Source organism: Chelon labrosus (genome assembly GCF_963514085.1).
Source record: "Chelon labrosus genome assembly, chromosome: 14".
Taxonomy (NCBI): Eukaryota; Metazoa; Chordata; class Actinopteri; order Mugiliformes; family Mugilidae; genus Chelon; species Chelon labrosus.
In genome coordinates, this window is record NC_140347.1 from 18,962,750 (window position 1) to 18,989,021 (window position 26,272).

At 41.1% G+C, this 26,272-nt stretch overlaps 1 protein-coding gene across 1 annotated transcript in view; it reads right to left on the reverse strand.

Annotated features, from left to right (window-relative positions):
• The window catches only part of scara5 (scavenger receptor class A, member 5 (putative)), an 81,591-nt gene that overhangs the window by 18,459 nt on the left and 36,860 nt on the right, over positions 1–26,272 (reverse strand). Inside the window, exons 3-9 of the mRNA XM_084560273.1 lie at positions 23,497–23,696; positions 22,382–22,560; positions 22,168–22,294; positions 21,911–22,079; positions 16,163–16,243; positions 11,334–11,441; positions 4,229–4,294 (exon numbers count right to left, since the gene is read on the reverse strand). Coding sequence (XP_084416399.1) covers positions 4,229–4,294; positions 11,334–11,441; positions 16,163–16,243; positions 21,911–22,079; positions 22,168–22,294; positions 22,382–22,560; positions 23,497–23,696 — 930 coding nt within the window. The remainder of the gene's footprint in view (positions 1–4,228; positions 4,295–11,333; positions 11,442–16,162; positions 16,244–21,910; positions 22,080–22,167; positions 22,295–22,381; positions 22,561–23,496; positions 23,697–26,272) is intronic.

Below are 26,272 nucleotides of genomic sequence, written 5' to 3' on the forward strand. Positions count from 1 at the left end.
ACTCCATGTCAGGCCCTCTTGTGGTATCCATGACCTCGTAACTGGTCAACGCAGACCGCAAGAGCTGTGATTGGTCCGCTTGGTAGTAGCATGTCTCCACTTTAGTATTTCCGGCTGCTTCTCTATCTACGCAATTATTTTCAGTCGCCATTGTTGAAAGTGAAGCAGGAAGTAGAAACAAAACTTAAACTGACTGGCAAAAAAGACGGACCAATCACAGCTCTTGCGGTCTGCGTCACTGTGACCCATAGTTACATTACTGGGGAGATACACGTCAGGCTAAGGCGTTAGGGCCTGCGTAGGGTCTGGGCTGTCAAATCGACACGGAAGCGTAAACCGCCTATAAGAACAGTGCAGTCAACATGCAGTGATGCAACATTTACATAAATACAGAATACCCTGCACATGTGACAGAAATATTGATTTTGCAGGACAGATAATAATCTGAAAGCTACACACAGGTCACGACTTAGTTTTCATCATTTCATATTTTTTGTTGTTTCTCCATTAAACCCAGCTTCTACAGTTTATTCTATCCCAGCTTTTGTCTTTCATTTTCCCTTCTAGTGCATTCCTGGCAAATCAAAATCCACATACAACAGAAGAAAACTGTCTGACACAGATGACAGACCTCCCTGGCTCTATCGCCGTCGCACACACGAATAGCTACAACCTGGGCTCCATTGGTAATCCCTTCAAGCTGCCGAGCCTTTGAACAGACCTAAAACATGTGATCCTTAAATGTATGGCAGGTTCATGTTACCTTAACACCCAACATGTGTGTGGACTAAAGCTCACGTTTCCCTCTCGAGTCACCCCTTTTTGCTTGTTCTGGTAAGAGTTTGTACAGGTATGAACTGTATGCTTTGAAGTTAAACACATGAGGTCTGTGACAGGAAAATGCATGACGCGGCGGTTTCATAGCCAGCAGCATGTGGGCTCGATCCGTCTTTTTTTTTCTTTCTCTGTAACATCAAACATGCGTGTCTTGTAAATGACGTGAGGAAAGAGGCGATCTTAAACGGTTCTGTAATGGGCAGAGACAAGCATGTGGTTGAAGGATCAAGGCTATTTGACGTGAACACCACCGCATCGCTCATCGCATGCTGCAGAGCTACAATGATGTAACGAGGGAAGAATAATATTTGTGTCGAAAAAATTAAATGCATGTGGTTTTAAAGGCATTAATGTTTTTTTTGCTCAATCTCTCTACCTGACTCCAGATTGGTGGTTTCAAACAGGGTTTTGGGTTCCAACCACATGACATGTGTGCACACATAATGGCTTTCAAATGCTTTTGATGTACGCCGTGTGGTTGTTCATCATGTGTCAAACTGTGAGATTACACTGAGAAGAAAAGCAGATCTACTGATCCTTTAAACTTCCCTCGACTCTTTGTGCAGGACATCAAGTGGACCAGAGATGCATGAAGCCCATAAAGTCATCAGCTCGTAAATTTTCGTTGGTTTCGGATCATATGCACTGATGTATGTGCTGCACTAGAGCAGAGGTGTTCCATAAGGAGTTTTAATACTACTATGCCTGTAACCAAAATATGATTAAATATTTTTTCTTTTTTTTTGTAAAATCACATTTTTACTCTAGTCTATAATTTCAATTTCTTCTCTGCTTGAACCAATACACTTTGACGGCAATCAGTTAATAAAATCCACATGTAGCCCGCCCTCTGTTCATCAGCTGTGGACACGTGAATGTAAACAGCACGGCAGATGTCTAGTTAAGTTGAGACGGAGGAAAAACAGAAAAACACAATGTGTTGCTTTAGTTCTTTGCAAGATATCACCATTAAATATAAATTCATAACAAGTAAATGATTTACACCCAGGAGGCATTTTATTAGGAACATGTGTACAATCCAACACAACAGGACTGCAATAGAAATCTACTTTTACGAAGCTTGTGCATTTTCAGTTTTTGTTGACAGAAAGGACATAATTATACTTTGTATTTTTATTGTACTGACGCAAACAGGCTGGGGATGTTGTTGGCGTTCATTCACAGTGGGTTTAAAGAGGCGTACACACAGGAAGTGACCAGCAGACGTGTGTTGACAAGAGACAATGCAATGTCAACAAGTTGTAGTCATGATAGGGGCAAAAACCTTTGGTGACGTGAAGTGGGATGGCACCAAGATGTCCTAATCTCGACCATTGGGAGCGACTGATTGACTAGACTAGCACAGAGTTCCCCAAATGTTTACCACAAGGAAACACAGTCCACCACTTTGGTTCCTACCACCAAACTGACCATGCTGATAGTGGACTTGGAGTGTAAGGTGAACCCTGATGGTATTTTCTTTTGAAATAGAGAGCGGCGACGGCAAGAAAAGCTTACTCTGACCATATGCTAGCAATATATTAACGTTACGATTATTTCACCTGGATACATTTAGGGCCCACAAGAGATTTACCTGGGCAACCTGAGGCAGAAACACTGATCTTGCAAATCTGGATGTGGAAAAATCCTCAATTAATGTTAAATGTTCATCCATCACATCCATCCTGGCAGAGGTGGCAGGTAACAGAAACGATTAATAAATTAATGTTTAATAAACTGCTGACTGCTTGACTGCTAATAGCATCTGCACAGGTAGTGCCACTTGATCAATTTGAGTCTCTATTGTGTCTCAAAGCAGAGCTAAATTATAGAGTATCAAAGCAACAACAGAACAATAAACGAAAGACGAGAAACTTTTTTTTATTCGCACATATAAAAAAACCAAACCAGGAGTATATGATGGAAAAAACAGTGGTTTGTTACAAGACTAATTAGTGGAAATATTACCGCAGCATTCGATATGCAGTCTATAAAACACTTAACTTCACTGCTGAATCTTTTAGCAGACCTTTACAGTTACAAATTTACCGACTCGATACTGGTCTGTCGGCATGCGTATGTGGTTACCTTACAAGCTTGAAGCTGCCGTTCCTGCTGGCAGGGGCGCATCAATGAAATAATCAAATTAAAGAGAGAGACTTGGCCTTACTGACAGGATGTTATTATTCAGGGGGAATTAAAGCCAACGATTTAAACAAAATCTTTCCAGCTCTGCAATTTTGAGCTTGTTGAAGTAGAACAGTAGTGGGATCAAAATTGTTTTTCTACACTGTAAAACATTACAGCCCCATTAAGTTATATGAACGTTTTTTCTTCACTTTAACTCCAATCGTCATACAAGTTCTTGATATTGAACTCAATTGAACTCAATTAATTCAGTTTTCTAAACTTAAACTTAAACATTCTTGACTTATTGTGAGTTTTGTCTGTGTGGTCAATGTTCACTTAACTCATGTCTTTAAGTTTTGAGTTGGAAAAAGTGCTGGGGAGGAGGAGGAAGGGGTGATATGATTCAAATACTGAGAAATCTAGAGCCTGCTGTGATTTTTCGCATTTTTTAACTAGATAGAACTATTACTATAAAATGGAGATACATTTGAAACAAGGCTCTAAAAAAGAGGGTTAAACTACTGTATTAGCAAAAATATTGGCATCATAAAGGCACATTTAAAGTACGTAAGTATGCCGTAACCTACGTACGTAGCCTACAGTGATGCGAGCCATTTATACTTGTGCTCTCCTCAGTCTGGCTCGCTCTGTAACAACACCACCCAAACACTCACTTTTATGCCAGTTGGGTTAATATTTGTTTCTACTTCGTGCTTCACTGTCAACAATGGCGACTGAAACTTTCGCCGAAATTTCACCGAAGACTAGTCGTACAGATGCTTGTATCTCTGAACCTCCTCGAGTAACCTTTCCTCGATGTGTTCCATCTTTATTGATCCAAAACAATTAATTAGAAAATTGCGGAGATGGAGAAGCAGCTGGAAATACTAAAGCGGAAACACGCTACTACCAAATGGACCAATCACAGCTCTTGTGGTATGCGTCAACGCAGAATTACATTTCTGGGAAGGTGCATGTCAGCTGCGGCGCTAGAGTCTGCGCTGTTGCCGTAGCTTCTGTGTCAATTTCACGCAGAAGTTCTCCCCAAAACATGATAAATGCATTTAATACTAATTTATTAAATGGGTTAAGGAGTTTCACGAGGGTCTATGCATCAGTTTTTAGCAGTTGCATTATTCTTTTTTTATTCCTAACAGGTGGAATCATACAACTGAGACACATTTCATCCTATTTATCTGTAACTAAAATAAAATAAAAATAATACTGTGGACTGGATTCTCATTAATTGTTCTGCTCTCACCTGTTTTCTCTCCCCGCTCCCCACGATCACCTTTCTCTCCTTTGAACCCTCTGTCTCCTCGTTCACCTGAGGACAAAAAATTATTTCATGATTGTTAGTTTGCAACATTTCATTGCTACAGGAGAAGATTTACTTAAAAAAAAAAAAAAAACATGCACAAGTGTTATCCCCAGATCAATTAAATAAAATGCATGTTCTACTGCAGCATTCCCATGATGTTATTTAAGAGATCTGTCCTAAATTGAGATCAGATATTGATAACTGGTTGCATGCTATACAAATGAGTCTTATTTAATCCTTAGATGCTCAAGAAATTCTAAACTATACAATCACATTTTAAGCACTAAAAATTTGAAATGAAATGTGACCAAAAGCAAGAAGCCTTAATCACATCTGCTTAATAATATTCCCCCAAAATCCAGATTTATCTAGAGAGAAACAGCCTATTCATCAGCTAAATATTGCACCACATTTTATCTTAGTGTGTGTGTGTGTGTGTGAAGAAATGGACTGAAAACAGCCAGGAACCCCAGAGAAAAGATGTGTTAAACCACCAACATATTTAAATTTTACAACCTTTCTCTGACCCACCCATTTCCTCTACTTTGTATTTTGTGTGTGTGTATGTGTGTGTGTGTGTGTGGCAATTTTTAGCAGAGCCCTGTAATTGCCTTGTGATATGAGCATAAAATTAGAAGCTACCACCCTGAATCCATTACTTACTGTACTTTGTTTCTAACCTCTGATTTTTCTGCTGTGGACTGTTTTTTCTCAAGGTATTTCTGGGAGTATCTGCACTTTGTCGATGTTTGCACAGTAGAAAAGTTAAATACCGCAGGATCGCTCTCTGTGAAAATCCTTTTTCCTTTTGTGGTTTCTGCAAACTTACAGCACATTTACGTGTAATACTTCCCTCCTCTCTGAAGCATGGATACGACTTTTTATTTGTTTTCATTCCAAAATATTGTCTCATTCCAAACTCCAAAAAGGAATAACCTCTAAAGTGAGTGAGCACTGGCTTCAGTGCCAGCCTGTGGCTAATTCTCAGCCATGGGGTTTGAAAACCACAACTCTGTTTTTGCCATAAAGCTATAAGAGGATCAGCTTCATGGGCACCTTTAATTTCACTCAGTGTTTTTTATATCCAAGACCACAGCGTTGGTGCCAGCTGAGGTGACTCTCAGTCCCACATACAGTACTATGTTAATGCCTGTGTGTGTCCGTGTCAACTAACGCTCCACCACACCCAGCCCGTGACGTCCTCGGCTGTCAGTGTCACCTCCGTTTTGACCACATCCTTAACAACTAAATACCACTGCAGAGAAAACCCAAACACATTGGTAAGCTACTGATGAGCCACAAGAAACAACAGATGCATTTGATTTATAATGGCACAAAGACATTTTGTTCACTGGTGTTCCTCGTGGAAATGAGCAAGATGTTTGCAAAGCCAAATACATCAACAGTTGTTGAATGGAGTGCCTTAAAATTTAGATCAGACATCCGCACGGACTCTCAGGATGAATTGTAATAATTTTGCTGTACACCTGAATCTTCCTGTAGCGCCACCATCAGGTCAAAATGGGACAGGTATTTTGATTTATGAGCAAATTCAAGCAAAATCAATGATTTTCCCAACAGCCTCAGCTTTACCTTGTGCTTAACAGCAATTGGTAAATTTTAGCATGTCAACACGCTAAACTAAGATGGTGGTCATCAGCTTTTTAGGTATTATTAGCCATGTGGCCATTTAATGCTCAAGCAAACATAAAAATGAACCATCTAGTTAGGAGGAAATAATCTTGTCATGTGTAGTCAGAAGGTGGTGGTAGAGGATAAATTAAACATGGCTGCATTAAACAGAGTATAAAGAGTGGACAAATACAAACAAGAGAAGAAGACGAAGAAGACGAAGAAGAGGAAACAAAACCTGTCATTTTGGCCATCAACAAGACAAAAATGATCCTTTCCCATCTAGTAGAGTTAGCTAGTTGTTAGTAAGCTAACATCGCTGTCTTCTTTATATTAACATGATTATCAGTTTTGGAAATGCTGATGGTGGTGGTGGTGAAAAATGACAAATCATCTGGTTCTGTTTGTCTCTTTCAGTTGGTTTTGGCTCAAGAAATGGAAAATAAACTGTGTTGTTCAGTCTCAGCTCTGTTAACAGTCTCATTTACAGCAACAACAAACTGATCGGAAGAAAAAAATCTGATAAAATGCTGCATGCTGGTACCAGATGGTGTAGAAACTAAGATAGCATTGAGACAGAAGTAAAACTCCAGCATCTAAAGTCTGAAATGTTTTTTTCAGGGGCTGGAGGAGACCCAAACAGAGCTAAAAGGAGCTTATCGATTGACTAATAATGAAATGAAAAAAAACAAACAAAAAAAAAAAAAAACCACAACGTTGCGGAAACAATTGAGGATTGATAACATGTTAGCTATAATCCAACAAACACTGTCTGGCTTTGGGCCTTTTATTGACCCTTAAGTGGACAAAATAAACAGTTAACACAGGATGTTTAACCCCAGCTGATCTGAGATGCCACCTAATGCACTCTATAAAAAGAAGCCATGAAGCTTCCCAGGGCTGTGTTTTTCAGTCTTTTCAGCATCCCTCCTCCCTCCTGGGTGACTGCCTTACGCTGAGGCCCCATTCACACCAGAAGGTCTACAAACTCTTCACCCTTCACTGGTCTGTTAAACCCACAACCAGCCCAGATGGGTGAAAGCACTGACACACATTGTTGGAAACTGCCAGTGCGTAGATGGCCAAACATCTGTGAAGGCCCTCGTTTTCTTCATCTTGTCTCATAAAACGCTTATTTGTGTGGTATTTTGAGCTTCTCTTCACATAATTAACTTGTCAATCAAACGACGTTGCCGGTGCCAGAGTATTTGTGGGTGATGCTCTTTTCATGTTTGCTAAGCCATGGCTGGTATCAATCCCTGTGCTAATTTTCCCACGTCTTCTACTGCTTGTTCCAAACAAGACAGGCCTCTTTCACCAGACATCTTTCAGCAAAACATGCACTTGATACATAATTGTGTCTGTTTAACCAGATTTTTTTTAAAACTTATAAATCAGCTGTTTGGAAAGAGTTGAATTTTTGCTGGATATTATACAGCTGTGTAAGGTTTCGCCGTCCAGTAAGTCCTACTGGTCATTGGTCCAGTAAATTTCGTTTGTTAAACAATTTTCTGAATCTTACTGAATAGACATAATCTGATGAATTCTATCAAAAGTTACTCTTGAGCTTACATAACAGGATTTAAAGATAGATAACTTGATATTTCTTGCTTAAAATTTATGTATGCAAGCATGGATTGTATATACTATATCTCGGGACCAGATATTTTGTATTGCCATTGTAAATCATTTCAAATGACTAATTGAACTTCTTCTCCCTTAAAGGGGGGAACTTCTGTTTTTTGCAACCTGGACCTATTTCTGGCATAAAATACGATCGTTTACTCACCCATATAACTTTTGTGTAATTTGTATTCCTTCCGGAGATAATTAGATCAACGTATATCCATATAGTGGGAGTGACTGTGGCACCGAAACACAGCCTCTAAATAATGCATTATCTGCCGTGAAACTCGTTCATTTCACCAATATTTTGTTATTGTACGCTAGTGCTATTCCCCACTGAGTCCGGAGTTACCTGTTATCATCATCCAGGATCTGTAGATTGACCTACAGACCCCGGATGATGTCTTTTGACCTGGATGATGTCATCATCCCGCGACAGTTGGCTTGTTTACCTGTAATTGCTACTGCTAGTTTTTTGCAACATGGCTGAATATTTTTCCGATTATGAGGTTGTGGACGAACCATAGCAGAAGCAAATTATAGGTAAACAAGCCGACCGTCGCGAGTGTGCGTGGCGCTCAGAGATGATGTCATCCAGATCAGAAGACATCATCCGGACCAATACAAATTACACAAAAGTTATATGGGTGAGTAAACGATCGTATTTTCAGCGAGAAATAAGGTCCAGGTTGTAAAAAACAGTAGTTCTCCTTTAATGTACTTGTTGAAGAATTACACGCTTTTACTAGAGTTGTTTTGTGATTGTTAATTTGTCGGTTGTTTGTTTAATTGTTTTGGGCTATCAGTTAACTACTAACCAAATTAGCCACTATACTAGCAGTCCGAGGCTAATGTGCTGCTACTTTAACATTTTAACTACTGTCTGGATAGAAACTGTCAAGTTTATGGTATAATTAACTTATTCAATTGAAACTACGGCTGTCATTGGATTAAAATATTTAATCGCAATTAATCGCATTATTTCCTTAGGTAACACACTTTTCAAAATCTGCTTTTAATGTACCCAAGTTTGTCTTAGTACTTAGTTCACATCGACAAGACAAGTAGCTTTGCTCTTGTTGAGGGAAGCACTTTATATTCTGGTTTCTTTCCACAGTGTTACTGCAGCTTCGATTGCTTCCTAATTTCACTAACTACGGCCCTATGCTGAAGTCATAATAATGTAATTAAAACATGAGTAGAGTTAAAATGAATTTGTTTTAATGTGTTAACTTTGACAGCCCTAATAGCAACCATTTATCACTGATAGGCTGTCTTGACAGTAACTGCCAAGAGGACTTGTTGACAAGTTAGCGAGCTAACTGACAGCAAGTTGTCAGCGACCTTGTTTCCCCCTTCATCAACTTTATCTCATTAAATGATGCCAGGCAAAGGGTAGCAAGCTACCCGGTACAAAGAAAATAGAAGGAAGCTTGAGAGGTACTTTCACTGACTATTTCTGGCGTCTTCACAGCTGACTTCAGCTTGCAAGCTAAAATAACTCACCAACTATCCCCATGAGTAGTGCCTCCATCACCATGCCTCTATGGCCAAATATTTTGTGACCAGGTCTTTAATGGTAAACCTAAATTAGCTAATAGCTAAAATAGCTATTCAATATAACTGGACTGGTCCAAATTCAAGCCCAGCTTATCACAAAGCCAGGTATTGTCATTAACATTGTGTGAAAGCCTGCTGCGAAGCTATATCCCTACATACATGACAGTTATATTATTGAGCTACAGACACATTTATCAAATAAAAATGCACCAAAACCCAGTGGAGTCTGGTGTGGAGTGTTCAGCCATGAAAACTAACAGATCAGCCTGGTCCAAGTTTTTGAGAGCTACTAGCCAACATCAGGACTGTGGGACTCAGTGGTGGACATTTCAGCCAAATCCTGCACTGATGGGCAACAGCTGCCGGCTAAATACACACACACATTACATGTTGACACAAGGAACTCAAAGACCACGGAGCCTTATCAAATTAGTTATAGCTGGAATTACTTCATCAGAGCTTAGATCATGTCATCAGAGTGTGTTTTTGTTATCGTGCAGCGGGTGATGCCAGAGAGGAAACACGTAACCACATATAATGTATAGATAATAGGGTCCAAGATTATGAAGCTATCTGGGATTTAAGCGTGATATAATGGACAGTGTTCTGTCTAAGAGGTGATATTTATCATGGTTTTAATTTCATGGAAAATATGACAAAGAAAAGGTATATTTACAGTCTGCAATGAAAAGAAAGAAATGGATTACTAGATTACCATTTACTAGACATAATGGTATATTTAGCTGTCCAGAGACTATGTTCATTATGGATTTTGCATAACTTAGGAAAAAGATTATCCTACTTAAAGTCTCAAAGATACATTTTCATGGTAAATGTTGACCTTTTTAAAGATATCTGGATGTATGGGAGTTTCTGGAAGATTAGTATGGGATTAAGATCATGCCATTAAACCAAATTTGCAAAAATAAATTGAAACTGTGAAAGAAAGCTTGAAATATAACCAACAAAAGTTCTGCGGGTCTGAAACTAAGGTATAAAAGTCTGAAAAGCAAATCCATTGGGTTTCGGTCATTGGCTGAGCTGTCTGTCAGTCTCACCTAACCCTGTTAATACAACATGTGATTGGAGTGGACTTTATCAAAGGGTAAACAACTCATCGAGATCAAATGTCTCCACATTCAGGACCCAGGGCATTTTTCTTTTTTTCAAACAGTCCATTTCAAAGTTTCAAAACAGAGCTGCGAAAGAGAAGAGTGTTGCCAAAAATCACTCGACTTGAAAGCTCCCAAGTGTGCGGTCAAATCTCTGCAAAGTGGCTGTTGTAGAGTCAGCTCTGAAAGAACAGAGCAGTATGAATGCAAATATACATCCTTCAAAGTTCCAGAATAAGGAGTTTTCAAGGGTTTCAGAGCTTCATTTGAAACATATGTGCAGCAGTTTTTTTCCAGATCACCATTCGCAAAGTTTCAGGCCTGGGAAAACAAAGTCATACACCGAGGGACAAATCTGAAACTTTGAAAATGAGTTGGAGAAACACTGTGAAAATAAAAGAGCTGCTGTTGTGAAGAAGGAAAACAAACATGACATAATAGTGACTTCAAACGGTCAGTTTCAACATTTCAAAAAATTATTTTTTGCAGGTTTGGATTATGGCATGAGACTAATCCCATACGATGATCGGAATGATCAGTACAGCAGGTATATTAAATCCAAGTCATGGCTTTTTTCTGTCTCTCTCTGTTCCAAGAGCTATATATCACCTGACTGGACTAGCAGCTGTTGTGCTGCAATAAACAGAAGAAGATATGGGTAGTTAAGCAATTATGGCTCTGCACAAAAAACATAAACAGTGGCACCTGTTAGTGATGTAAGAAGTGTTAATGTGTTTGGTTCCTAATAATTTGCAATGCTAAGGAAGTTTCTACTCTGGTGATAAAGTCAACATGTCATGCAACCATTTGGGAAACTTTCAGAGTCTTTCAGTTTGCAAATCTGAAATGATCTGGACTGTAAATGCGTTGACGAGTTTCAGCTGCGAGTTGAACAAGACCACAGGGAGAAACGTTTCTACTCTAGGAGAGAGACAGAATAACTGACCTTAATGTGGCTACTGCTTCGGCTGCTCCTTAAGTACACAACATCTCACATATTTTAGCTGTTGCGATAGTTATACTGTGTTTTTTTGTGCTTCTGTGTTTTGTCTTTGTGTAGAAATATTTGTGACCTCAATGAAGCAAGCCAGGTTTAAATGGGGATAAAGATATACCTTTAGGCCCGGCAGGTCCAGCATCTCCTTTTTCTCCTTGAACGCCATCAACTCCAACGGACCCTTTCATTCCCCGAGGGCCTTGGTTGCCTTTTTCTCCCGTAAATCCTGAAACACATAATCAGCCTCATCTCAACATGCTGAAGGATCAGTCTTCACAGATTACGCTAACGTTGCAAAGTCCTGCAGAGCCTTAACAAGTATATCTCATGAAATATGTTTAATTTACACATAAAACTTAAGCAAAACATTACGACCACGTTCCTAATATTGTCTAGGTCTCCCCTGTGGCTCCACAATGGTTGTGACTCATCGGAGAATGGACATGGGCCTTCTGAGGAAGTTGCTAGTGGGGGCCTTTGGGTCCTATGGGTTGAGGAGAGGGGCCTCTGTGGATTATCCCACAGATACTCGATCAGTTTGGGATCTAGTGAATTTGGAGGCCAGGTCAACACCTTGTGCTGTTCTTCATGTTTTTTGAGTTATTCCTAAAGTGTTTTTGTGTGTGTGTCTGTGTCAGGCTGCATCCTGCTGGGGACGGCTGCTGCCATCAAGGAGTGTCATTGCTATAGGGGTGTCTGGTCTGGTCTAGGTGGGTGCTACATGTCTAAGTAACATCCACATGAATGTTAGGTCCAAAAGTTTCCCAGCAGAACATTGAATTGCCACAAGATGGTCAATGTTATTTACTTCTCCGGGCAGTGGACTTAATGTTGTGACTCACTGGTGTATATCGGCTATTTTCTCCAGTATACACATTTTCACATTACTGGATGTGATAAAGGAGCGACTGAGTCAGTACATCGAAACAAACTTGATGACACAGTGATTCTCAAATGATCCTGTGCCAAACTCGTAAATTTATACTGAAATCCATGTGGGAAGAAATGGAAGAATGAATGAGGACTGCGTGAGATTTTAATGCCAGACTCTCAACACCAACTGAAGCAGACTGGAACTTGATCTGGTCAGTATTTCAAGCTTTTTATCCATTTCAGTGTGGGTCTAAATAAACAAGTATTGAACGTCTTTCTGTTAAATGCACCAAAATCTAATTAGAAAGCTTCCAATTATCAGCCCTATCAGAGCCATCTGCACTGTGTACACAGCAGACACACAGTCTGCATTGTGTATTAAAGAAAATTAAGATTTTGGAAGCCAATATTCATCTTGTTCCACCATCTGTCATCGCATCAACTTCTAAACGTTTGACTGACAAATGGAAAATATCAACATCGTTAGTAATTTTCTTTCTCCTTGGCACAAAATGAGAATGTCTCTTTACACCGAGCCCACTCAAATGTCTCAAAATTAACGTGTTAACGAGTTATTGATTGCACCGCTGAAGTACGCTGACCCTTTTCAAATGCCCTTGCACTCTGCTCTCGTTACACTGTTGTGACTGCTCAAAAATGTGAATGAAATAATTAGACATGGACGTGGACGAGCCAGAGATGCTAAATAAACCGATGATGGATGATGTAATGTAACTCCACTCATCTCAAAAACCCCTCTGGGAAAACGCCATCAATCATAGTTTGGATGCAAGTGCAGCAGAGTTCTCCTTGTTCTGAAGGGCAGTCCAACTGGATCCTTCAACAAGTGAAAGAAGATACAGGCTGGATGTGATGATGGATTTCTTTGGCTTCAATGCAAATGGAGCAACATGTGGTACAAGTACGTGTAGCGTAATGTGAACACATTGTGTAGACCCTGGTTAACAGCGTGGGCGATTATTCATTTTTATGATCAGGAACAGCATTCAGCATGAAAAAAAGGGAAAACATCCTGTACACTGAGGAAGAGACTAGAAGTGAGACCATGTGGTGTTAATGAAATTCAGAGAGTTGTAGTGATGATAGGCGAAAAACCTTTGACGATGCAAAGTGGGAAGGTACCAAGCTGAGCAAATTTTGACGCAATTGAGGCGACAACCAATGGCAGCAATCGAGGTTTGACATATGAAGCAAACAAAGGTAGCCTGTGTCCATGACTTTGGTTCTCACCAACTTCACCATGACGATTGCGGGCTTGGAGGATTTCTTGAACCAAGGTGAAGCAACAACATCATTTCCTGTTTCTTTTTCAAACAGAGAGCAGTGACAGCAAGAAGAGCTAGCTCCATTCAAACTCCGAGAATATTTCTTTATTCTGCTTGTTGTTTCACTTGGAAACATTTGGGTTTGGGAAATATACAAGAGGGTTACCTAGGCAACAAATGTCTTGAATGCCCCCTAGCGACCAATCGTCACCTACAAAGGGGTTCACTATTCTTTAATTAGAACAGTAAAGACCTGACCACATATAAAGAGGTTGAGTTGTCACAGATTGACGTTGATGGGCATTCCAGGCTATGGTCGCTTAGGTAACACTCTGAAATGTTTCAGAGGAAAACAAGCTCCACCTTAGAGTCCGCCTGATGGTCCTAGCCCGCTATCAGCTTGGTGAATTTGATAATCGTTTGGGGAACTCTCCAAACTCCCACTGGTTGTCTCCTCAAGGTTGAGATTAGTTCAACTTGGTACTTTAAACTTTGCAGTGTTGTCTACAATAATAACAATACATGGAGCCTCATTGACCTTGCACAGACAACAGAAACTGAGTGTTTCGTGACCTTGCTGTTTTGACTGATAAGGTGAAATATAAGTTATAATTTAATGAAGTCAGTCAGACAGCAATTAGTAAATTGAGCAATGTGGATGTTTGGTGAGGTGGTATTAGTTGATCTTCATTCAGTACAACCAACTTGATTCAACACCTACAAAACAGAATTCATGGAGTCCACTCAGGCAAAGGCTGTGCTGAAACAATAACAAACACTGAACGCTGCATTTAAAAGAAAGGTTTCCTCCACACAGCGTCAAGAAGAAAGATGTTCCAGAGAGGATTAGGGAGTTTATAGTGTTGGAAGACCAGAACATTTCTGAAGTCGAGAACACAGGTTTTCTGGAGCCAAGGCATGAGCTACCCTCTCCACACTACATTAACTTTGACAGCTCTATTTATTGGACTTAATACAGTCGCACGTTGCGCATGTGATCTAGGAGAATGCAAGTAAGATAAGAAAAGCCTTTATGAATCTCCAGGGGAGGATATTTTGTTTATTTAAGATCTGATTGGGACTCAGATTTGGGGCAAAAAGAAACTTGATCAGGACAACTCTTTGTGAATTTAGTGTGTATAGCTTCGAACTGTTTGGTCTCCCATGGTGTACATGCTGTTTTTGGTTGTTGAAATAATTTTTATTCATAATTTGAAGATAAAATCACTCTGATTAAGACCAACAAAACCAGCTGAACCAGATACAACAGGTTGATGAACATTGGGGGTTGTTCTGCTTTTCTCTTTCTTGGATTTGGCTCCATTCGCTTTGCAATGTTTTCATGTTAACCAGTAATGAGGCCTTTTCTTTTTTTCCCCTACAGTTAGAAATTCACTTTTTCCTGGAACTACGGCAGCAGTTTGGGGGGGGAGGGGTCACCTTTCAACAAGAAGATAATGCTTCTTGGAAAGATTTGTTGGTTGGGGAATGTGGGATGGATGATGACAGGGGACGACTTGAGGGGTAATGATTCAAGAGGTACCAAGCTGGAGGAGTGCCCAGAACATCTGGAATCATATTGCTGTTGATTGTATTATGCAGTGTCTTTGAAAAGTAGTAATGTCAATGCAGGTGGTGTTTCTATTTGAATGGAGGCTGCAGATTTGGTGGAATTACCTGCAAGTCAAAGACAGATGATGTGGCCACTTTGGCTCTAAAAATAAATCCCCACCCCACCCAAAGTCTGGGGTCTTGTTTTCCTTAAGCAGATTTATATGACTTTTTAATCTCTCCTCTCACACAGTATTAATGTAATCACAGAAGCAGAAGGTGTTGCTACACTAGCCAAAGTCTGATTTGCGTACAAGGTGTCTAGATTTTCACGTTTCGTGTCAATCAACTGGTAAATTCTGGTGGTTCAGAAAAAGAAGCTTGTAACTTCCAAATATGGTGTTTACATTGGACATTTACAGGACTGCTAAATTTTATGACCTGGACTCGGTTTGTTTACGCAGTCATTCACAAAATATAATGTACATAACGCTACACTTTAAAGAAATCTGAATGGAAACATTGGGGTTAGCCAATAAAATAAAATATATGGTGGATCTCATAAATACACTGTAAAACCTTTCAGATTTTTTAGACGATTGGTTGGTAGGTTTGTTTAAACCTCTTATAACACCTTAAAATCATCACTTTCACTTTAATCACTTGTAAGTCACTAAATATAATAATGTAATGTTAAAATATCTGAATGGAAACATTTGGGTTAGCCACTAAAATAAAATATATGGTGGATATCATAAATGCACTGTAAAACATTTCACATTTTTTAGTTGGTTGGTGGGTAGATTTGTTTAAACCTGTTTTAACGCCTTAAAATGATCACTTACAGACTTGTCAAATGGTGATGGAAATAAGACAATTGTGTTTTTATACATTAAAATATATGGGAAAAAAGGCTTGTAAAAATAACTCAAAATGAACGATTAGCACATACTCTATTTCATCTTCTTGTTTGTCTGTTTAACAATCATTCTACTATTCCCATGGGGGCTAGGTACTTCTTCTCAAATGACAAAATACATCAGGAGACAGTACAGTTGGAGCAATCTTGGACTCTGAAGGAGACGGCATAAACTTGTTGTACCTTGTCTTGGTTGGGGTAACAAGGTCACTGTCAGTGTGGGGACATTAACCACTTGAGCATAAGAACTGGTCTTTTAAATATTTTGTTTTTTGCACTTCTTGTTAATTTACAGGCAGTAGTCCAGGTTGTACCCACCTCTCAAGCCAGTCAAGCCAGGGGCCCCAGGTGGTCCCAGTTGTCCAGTGTCCCCCTTTTCCCCCTTCGGCCCTGGAGGCCCTGCACAAATAGGCAAAAAGAAAGGAAAAAAAGGTAAAATGCAAATGCAACAGCACAATCGATCATTAATAGATACCATCTTTGAGTTAGTCTGAACAAGACTAGTTTTACATGACAAGGAGCTGCACTAGGGTTTAGTTTGGCATAAATGAATACAGACATATGGGTTCACACTGAGTTGGACCACTTATCATCTAAGGCATTGTGTAGATTATCACCTGAAAAGAGGGAACACCAGGGACCCAGTCTCTGATTCCTGCAGATAATAATTTTATTAAAGTCAGGAGACTTCATCATGCGCACACATAGAGGGATGTGGCAGCCAAAATGAAGGCTGAACTGGGACTCACAAAAAAAGATTCCAAACGTTTGTTGTGCTTGGAGAGACTCGGGAGAGGGTGAGTGAAAAAAAAGCCAAATAGTGAAAGACCGAGGGAGAGGCCTGGCCACAATGGGAACCACATGTTTAACAAGGTGGACCACAACACGGCTTGTGGGAATGCTCAGTGTTATGACCCATTCAGAGCTCTAATTTGCAGCTTTCTGATGGTGATGATGATGAGCGGCTTTGAGATACAGATCAGCCTCCTGCTGCCTCTGACTGCTTCATAACTGCTTCACTCTCAACTGGAGGCAGGAGGTCGCGGTGCTGTGGAAAGGTCACAACGAGAGTGTGTGTGCTTTTGTGTTTTCATCCTTGTGAGGACAAGCAGAGGACATGGGTTACACTCAGTCAGACTTGATGTGAAGTTGTATAAACCAAATGATTAATGAGAATGAGGAATTACTGGCAGACTGATCTACAACAAAAATAATCATGTGTTGCAGTCCGTGTTAAGTGTAATTAAGGATCAAATCTGCTCAATGTAATTGCACATGCACAATTGAGAAAGAGGTGTTTCTGTTGGAAATAACATCCTGATGAAGGCTTATGTGAACTGTCAGCTCTGTCAGAAATCTCTCCCTTGTTCACGAATTCACTGCTCCCTATACATGAGACTCTGTAGTCTGCGGTAAATTGAGATTTTGCACAGACTTACACAAGATTTATGCTTTTGTGGTGGATGTATGGGCAGCGCCTTCCCCAGAAATGTAACTACACATGTTGGCGAAGCAGACCACAACAGCTGCGATTGGTGCGAAATATATTTACTCGTCTCTCGGTGGTCGAACAAGCATCTAAAATCTAAAAAAAATACATTTATTAAGTCCTTAATGAGCCAGTTCCAGGCGCCATTGTTTAGAAATACACAAAGAATATTTATGTCTACTGCTGTCTGAATTGATAATTCAACACATAAAGTATGCCCTAGTTGAACCTCTATCACATCTACGACATCCCCCTACAGACCTTTTGGTATTTCAGTCGTCTTTCTGCACGTCTAATCCGAGGAGAAGATGGTTCGCCCCAGTGGTCGTTAATGGTTTGTTTTAGCAGAGCTCCACATTATTAATCTCGCAACTCTCATAGTCAACCTTCGCTCATTTAGCTGACGGCGTTTCAACAATAACATGCCGAGCGGCCGCTGCACGTCAAGCCTGAAAACATCTGACAGCCTCAGAGTTCACTCCATCCAACATCCAGCCCGTCGCAGGGTGGAGTAAACATCTTGTCCTCTTTAGTCCAGCAGATATTTTAAGACTTCAACAATGTGTACGTTAAATGCACAGGGAGATGATAAAAATTCATCACAATGACAACAAATGACACAAGGCATTATCGTGTGTTCTGTGATTGCATTATAGAGGATGTTCTAACAGAAAACAGATGGAGCAGACTGAGGTCAGAAGGAGGCTACATGTTCAGTTATAATCCTAATTTAAGGATGTATGAGCTGTTTCTCTGTTTCTTTTTGTAGAATGATATGATTACAGGTCAGTACATGTACACTTAACATGTCATACACCAATCAGCCACAACATTAAGACCACTGATAGGAGTTAAGTTAATAACATTGACCATCTTGTGACAATTCAGTGTTCTGCTGGGAAACTTTTGGACTTGGCATTCATTCGTATGGATGTTACTTAAACATGTACCACCCACCTGACCAGGCACCCCCACCCCATAGCGACAATCCTTGATGGCAGCAGCCATCCCCAGCAGGATGCAGCCTGACACAGACATACACACACAAATGGTTTAGGAACAACTAAAAAAAACATGAAGAACAGCACAAGGTGTTGACCTGGCCTCCAAATTCAGTAGAAGGCCCCCACTAACAATATTCTGTTGCCAGACACCACAGGACACCCTCAGAAGGCCCATGTCCATTCTCTGATGAGTCACAGCTGTTTTGGAGGCACAAGGGGGATCGGTGTATGTGCTTCATGTTGACAGTACATGAGAAAATGTCTATAAATACTGTCAAGCAGCAAGTGAACCTCAACCTTTTCCTGAGATACAATAATCATGTAATGAGCTGAAACTACTATAACTTTTTTGATTTTAGCCAATAAAGTTCATGTTCTCCTCTGCTGCAGTCGGACGTCATTCAGTTGAAGTGCTGTGATCCTCCTGCACCCAGTCCCCCTCCAGTCTTCACATCTAGACCTAGGTCAAGACTCAGGGCATTCAGCCAGCTTTCCTATACTAAGCATGGTTTAACCTTCTATCTTGAGGCCATCACAGAGAAGACTAATTGTCAGATATCCAAAAAATGCTCAAAGAAAGAGAACTGGACTTGTAGAGTTTCTTGAAGATGTTTTGCCATTTTCTCCAGTTTGGCGAATCACCAAAGACTTAGCTTCTCCTTTTACCCCAGTTAGAAAAATCTGAGATAAAAGTGCAAACACTGTGCGAACACAAGATTGTACAGCAGATTTTAAGGGCAGTTTTTATGAGTTTTATCTTTATTAGACGTCCAACATTTCAAAACAACTATGACTCACTTTGGGGCAGCTGTCACAAACAACCTGTTTATTTGGTAGCCTCAAGTAACGGTGTGACGGTGTGTGGGCCTGATCATGAAAGTCAGCAGATGCCGACGCAATCGGCAAAAATGCCTGTGGCCTCGTAAACTCATACACATACTTATGCCAAATTGAAGGATAGCCGTGAAACCCTAGTATGTGGAATTTGCTTCGTACCAATTAAACACCGGCAGGGTAGGACATGCTACACAACGTAACGTACAAGCAGGAGGGAGATGGAATAAAAGTGAATGGCAAGGAGAGACTGTTACATTACTCTTGCAATATGTTACATGTACATAATTTAGTTTATACAGCAACACCATGTATAAATACGTTAATATCTGGAAGCCAAGATGTCTAATTGTGACTTAATACACAAAGTTGTAATTGAAACCATCTGACATGTTTGCCCTCGTTTGATTTTTGTGCCACTCATCGAAAATAACTTAAACAGCTTCTCGTGTTTCTATAAAAAACGCAACAAGTAACACGTGTGGCATCAAAATCCTTGGGAGTCGAAGAGAAATTTAAGACGAATGAACTGAAGGAAAAAGCGGACGGGGTTTAAAAGCGAGGCACAAGAAGAGAACAGAGGAGAGGAGGGTAAACATGCGCAGAGATGTAAAACCTTTCTTGGCTAAGGTGACTGGGAGCTAACAACAAGCGAATGGCCCTGCAGAGCTAAAACTAATGACAGACCGGAGCAGTCAAGTTTTCTTTCTAGATGTAGCATCTAAATTTAACCCACAATTGGTTCCAGGCTCCGGAGAGACGGTATCTCACCCACATGTGAAGCACAGACCAGATCAGGGGTCCCGTTCAGTTTGAGTTGCCATCAATCAGCCGCGTCCCCTGCCAGCATTACATCATGGCATACCAATCCTGATTTTAACAAGCCAGAGGAGTCATTTGGTATGCTGGCAGCGAGAGTCCTACCACGTCGGGACTAATCAGGCCCGAACAGATTGGAGGAAGAACATTCGGCGTTGCTTAATACCCCCGAGGGTAGTAATCCCACCACGGTGTAAAATCTCATTTGTATGCTACGCTTGGGTCACTTGATCACACTGCAAACATGTACTGGTTCAGATGGGCTGAAGGTGGGTCCACCCAGCGGGATTCATTAAACTCAAGAGTTCTCACGTTCTTGTGCTGTGTTCTCTTGTTTTTCATCTCACTCTCATGTGTGGTATACATACGGCTCGGATGTATATACACTGCACTCTGAAAGCACTCCAGGCACTTTAGCTGTTTAGATTCTTATCCATGCCCTCAGGGAGGCGTCTGATTGTCACTAATTCATTCTAGTAACCAGAGTCATAAAAGAACCATTTTTAATCATGGAGGGGGAACAAGGAGTCCTGCAACAGGTGGTGTGATCCCACAGAGCCATGATCTCAACATCGTGGACTCTGTCTGGGATAACATGGAGAGACAGAACAGACCTACAGAGGAACAAGTTCTCAGAGATACTGGGAACAAACGAAGTATGTGTTTCATAACGCTTCTTCTGTTTCTCTTCAATGTATATTATTCATGTTTTTTGCATAGTTTTGTTGGTTATTTGGTTAATGTATTTTGGTTGTAAAGTATTGATTATATAACGATCAGGCATAACATTATGACCACTTTCCTAATATTGTGTAGGTCTCCCTTGTGCTTCCAAAACAGTTGTGACTCATCAGAGAATGGACATGGGCCTTCTGAGGGTGTCCTGTGGTGTCTGGTAACAGATTGTTGTTAGTGGGGGCCTTTGGGTCCTATGGGTTGAGGGGAGGGTCCTCTGTGGATCATCCCACAGATACTTGATCAGTTTGGGATCTAGTGAATTTAGAGGCCAGGTCAACACCTTGTGCTGTTCTTCATGTTTTCTTTTGTTGAGTTGTTCCTAAACCTTTTTTTTTTTAGTTGTGTGTGTGCACCTGTGTCAGGCTGCATCCTGCTGGGGATGTCTGCTGCCATCAAGGAGTGTCATTGCTATGGGGTGGGGGTGTCTGGTCTGGTCTAGGTCGGTGCTACATGTCTAAGTAACATCCACATGAATGCCAGGTACAAAAGTTTCCCAGCAGAACATTGAACTGTCACTAGATGGTCAATGTTATTTACTTCTCCTGTCAGTGGTTTTAATGTTGTGGCTGATAGGTGTATATAATGATCTATATCAGTGTACATACTAACATATAAATGAGTAAATTAGAGTGTTTAACAATCATTAAAATGAGTATGAGTTTATAATTGTATTCAGAAGTTGAGGTCTGTTTTCAAATTAAGCTAAACTCACAGAGGTGGCCTCTACTCAATGATACTGATCAGTTGTTCTACAGTTTCTACATGTCACTGTGAAATTATTCACATATTTGAATGTTCAGATAAGATGAAGATGTACAACGCTGCTTCTTTTTCATTTCCCGTGCACTGGTTCTCTAAACTGATCAACCAATTTGAGTGATCTCTCTATGCGACCTCTCCTGCCGCTGATTCAATGTGATGATTTGGCTGAAAAGCTGCTGACAGACGTCCAACTGGAGCCATTTGTTGTGCCATGTTGTGACCTATTGTAGGGTCTCCACCAGCAGTTTAAAACTACTGATTGAGACATTTAGAGACTATCAATGAAAACCTGAGCCTACATTTGAGCAAGGTTCAGATCACTTAAATAAAGCTCCTATTTTGTGTATTATTTTTATTAATCCTTCCTTGTTAAGGAACCAGCTCAGCCGTGTGAACAGACACCCAGGTCTCTATGCTGACCTTCTAGTACTGTGAAGTTCTTCAGGGCCATGGAGTGCTCCCAGTCCTTCAGACGGAGGTCCTCCGTGATCGTGTTCAGGATCTCCATCTCGTTCCTCAGCTGGGCCTCTGTGTGGACGTGGGTCACCCATAAGCTGCTTGTGTCTTCTGTTATGTTGCTGATCTGGATCTGGACAAACAGAAGGAGTGATTTTCAACAACAGATTTAATGTGCAGGACTTTTTTTCTTCTACTGTAAGCTGTGACTAACTTCTCACCTGCAAGTCGTGTATCTTGAAGTGGTGAATATTGATGTCGTTGCTGAAGGTGTGGTTGACGGCTCCCACCGTCCAGTTGACCTCGTCCAGTTTCTCCCTCAGCACGCTCACCTGGCTTGAAGTTTCCCTGAAGTGAATCAGAAAACACAACGCAACATGATTCTTGATCTTCTTGAACGCTTTAAGCTGCACATGCTGTGATATAAATGTGCACCTGAGCAGGACTTCGTGATCGCGGAGCCATGTGGAGGCTCGGGACACCTCTGCATTCAAGCCCGTCAGGTTCCTGCCAGCGGAGTTACTTAGTGAGGACAGCCTGTCATCCAGCTGCACCAGGTAGCCTTCTGACTGAAGAGAGTGAGCCTGGACGCTCCTCAGCTCCACCTCCAGACCCTGCAAGAAGACAACTCATCAACCTCCGATTCATCGTAGTAGTTCGACATCGGCAGCACAACTGTCTTGGAGGCACAAGGGAGACCTACACAATATTAGGAAGGTGGTCATAATGTTTTAACTGACTGGCGCAAATGGAGCAAGTTAAGGTTGAATCTAGGACAGAATGGGAGAACATAAGGAACACAAGGGAGGACTAATTAACCGTCAAGGGAAAGAGGGAGAAACACACCCATGTACACCAGGGGCTGATGGGATAAGAAGTGAAACTAATGAGTGAGGAGCAGACACTGACAAGGGGCCAAGTACACAAACTTCAGACTTCTGTTCAGACTTGACATGTTCAACTTTTGGGTACAGACAGTGTTGCCAGATCAGGCGGTCTTAGCTCTCTGTGAAGATCAAAAATCAAGAATCAACTCTTATTTTGCGTGTGTTGGGTGGGCAAACAAAGTTTGTGCTGGTTATTGATCTATAACTAATAAAAGTATTATTAAAACCTGCTTCAAATGTTTCAGTTATATACGATTGTTTTAGAAAACCAATATATATATATCAGTCACAGTTCTCCATGTAAGCCAGTTTTATGGTCTTTTATGATCTGCCGTTGGCTGCATTCAGGAGGATTTATTTTTGTCCTAAATTTTGTTTTGGAAATCTTTTATGAGATCTGTGGTCATGATTCTTTTTGTAAAGCTCAGATCAGAACATTTTTGCCATTAATTATCATACTATACTGTTCCAAATTCTTAAGGTTGTTTTTGTTTTCATGTGATGCATGACTTAAATATACCACATGAACACATGTTGAAGGCATGCAGATAATCTCTACTTCCTGTTTCACAAACTGTTCCGCCGCCCAGCCAAATCCCCAGTAACTCCCCTCTTAGTCAACCACCCACACCCATTGTTGTCGTTTTTAATCCTGCATCGCACCTTGATGAGGATCTCCAGCCTCTGCAGCCAGTCGCTGTGGTTGTGGAAGAGGTTTTCCAGCTTCCAGATGTTCTCCAGCAGGTCGGCCTGAGTGGACTCCTCGCCCAAATTCTGCTGGAGCAGCCGAGAGCGCTCTGACATCCGGGTCACGTTCTCCATCAGCACCTCCTGCCGCTGTGAAGACACCTGGGAACGGGAGACTGGGGAAAGGGGAAAGAGAGAGGGGAAGAGATTTGTTCTGAGTGCTGATTCAATGATCCCTCAGCTACGGCAAAAGTCCCCAAATCGAGTTTCATTTACTATCAATCACTACCGTCAGCTCGCAGCAGGCCAGCGCCGTAATGCGGAGCAGATGTTCATTCAGGCGCCTGCGCACATCGCGGCCGTCTATTCTGGGTGAATGTATTGTTTTGCTAAATCAAGACCTACATATTTTTATGAGTTTCCTAACTTGGCTCGCTGTGAAGTTTTCTGTGCTGTAACGTCACATCGTGGAAATTCTGTCTTCATTCTGACTGATGTTGTAGTTGGCCTCTGCAGGCTGCTCTTCATCCAGGAGAAAGTGTGTTTTCAGAGATACGGCCGACGGATTCTCAGTGATTAAAAAGAAGACATTTTACTCAAGTGCTGTGCTTGACTTCTTTCAGAGGCGCGACCTGCTGAGTGGAAACTGGTGCTTACAATTTGCCTGCTTGTCAAGTTTATTATCAATCACAACTAATATTGATGTCATACAAATGCACCGGTCAGCCACATCATTATGACCACTGACAGGAGAAGTAAATAACATTGGTCATCTTGTGACAATTCATTGTTCTGCTGGGAAAATTGTGGGCCTGGCATTCATGTGGATGTTACTTAGACATGTAGCACCCACCTAGACCAGACCAGGCACATGGAGAACAGCACAAGGTGTTGACCTGGCCTCCAAATTCACTGGATCCCAAACTGATCAAGTATCTGTGGGATGATCCACAGAGCCCCAAAGGCCCCCACTAACAACATTCTGTTGCCAGATACCACAGGACACCCTCAGAAGGCCCATGTTCATTCTCTGATGAGTCAGAACTGTTTTGGAGGCACACGATGTGGATAATGAGGATGTTTCTCAGATCCTTCGTCAGTTGTATTTACTTTGTAAACAAATAACACTGCTCAAACAGCAGTGCAGCTGCAATCAGTGAAAATCACTCATAGTGGAGATTCAGGATGCGAGGGAGTCAAACTGAACAGACAGCGACTTTATTTTGAATAGTTTCTGATGGAATCTACAGGAAAGGGACGTATTTCTTTGATATCACTATTAAAACGAAATGAGATGTGCAACACAGCATTATTTTAATCACTGTTGTCATGAAGAACACACACACACACACAGATGAGCTAAAACACTGTGATCGCTCACAGGTGTGACATGTCTGGGATGTATAAAACTTAAACAGGCAACAGTGTCGATTCCCAGCTGAAGGATCCTGCTCCATCTCACAACTTACAATAACTCAGACTATCTGTTGCTAATGTCAGTATCATCTTCTCGCAGGCTTTAATGGGCTGCTGTGAGCTGTTATTCCTGCATGGGAAGAACTAACGTGTGGATTTCTCCCACGCTGCCTCCAATGTCGTGTAAATAAAAATAATCTTTGTTTATGCAGCGCTTATCTAAACTCACATTACGGGCAGATGAAAAGATCCAGCAAAACTACCATGCAACCAAATAAACGGACAAGTATCGAGCCAGTGAAGGAGCCTTTAAACTAAGTCAGCTTCACGTGTCGTAACAACAAACTCACTTCACCACACTCTTCAAACCAAGCTTCACATTCGTGCTCACGACACTTTTCACATCAACAGAAATCCTCCTTTTGTTTCTACATTTCTCCAGTCCTGCCTATAAACTCCAAACTGTTTTGTTTCTGTCTTAAACATTTCTATCTTATCTTTGTGTGTGTGTGTGTGTGTGTGTGTGTTCCCTGCCGCCGACAGACCCATCACTTAGCAATTAAACTCTGTGTGTAGTGGAGAAATTTCAGCTTATTTAGTTTTTCGGCTCATTACCAATAAACCTAACACACGTAACGAGCTGGAATTGCGACGGTTTGTTTGCAGCGGTGTGGCTTTGCAGCGCTTTTCTTCTTCTGAGGTCATGCCGACGAGTCTTGGCCCCGACGCCAGCACACAAATCTCTCAAAACGCGCACGGGAACGCACTTTTGTGTCGCACTCTTTGATGCAACCCGAAACATTAAGAGCGCTGTTAGTGGCATCTGTGTGTGGAGAGAATTATCTGCTTCCTCTCATTTCCGAAATCCTTTTTTCTCCATTTGAGTTTTTTTTTTTTGTTGTTGTTTTTTTCTTTTTCCACACTCTGGTCCTGCAGAGAGGATGTTGTCATGACGCAACGCTGAGGATCTGGTTTCAAAATATCTCCCGGGCTATGGGGTCGTTACCATGCGGCATGCTTTCTGCATAACACAAAACCCAGGAGCTTTTTCTCATTAGACACAGTCGAAAACAGACAAGACGAAGTAGAAGAGGCCTTTGTGCCGCAGCCAAGCTCAAAACAAGACAATTTTCGCTGCTTTATGTTAACTGTCAGTGAATCTGATGTTACAGCTAAATAAACTAATTAAGACCAGGCTGAGTCAGTTCTCACACCCACATGTTATCTTTATTCCTTCTGTCTATGATCAACACATCTGTTCAAATTATTTAGACGTAGGGATGGAAGATGATTATTTCAGAATCTGAAACATGCTTTGTTGTTTTTTATTGGAGAA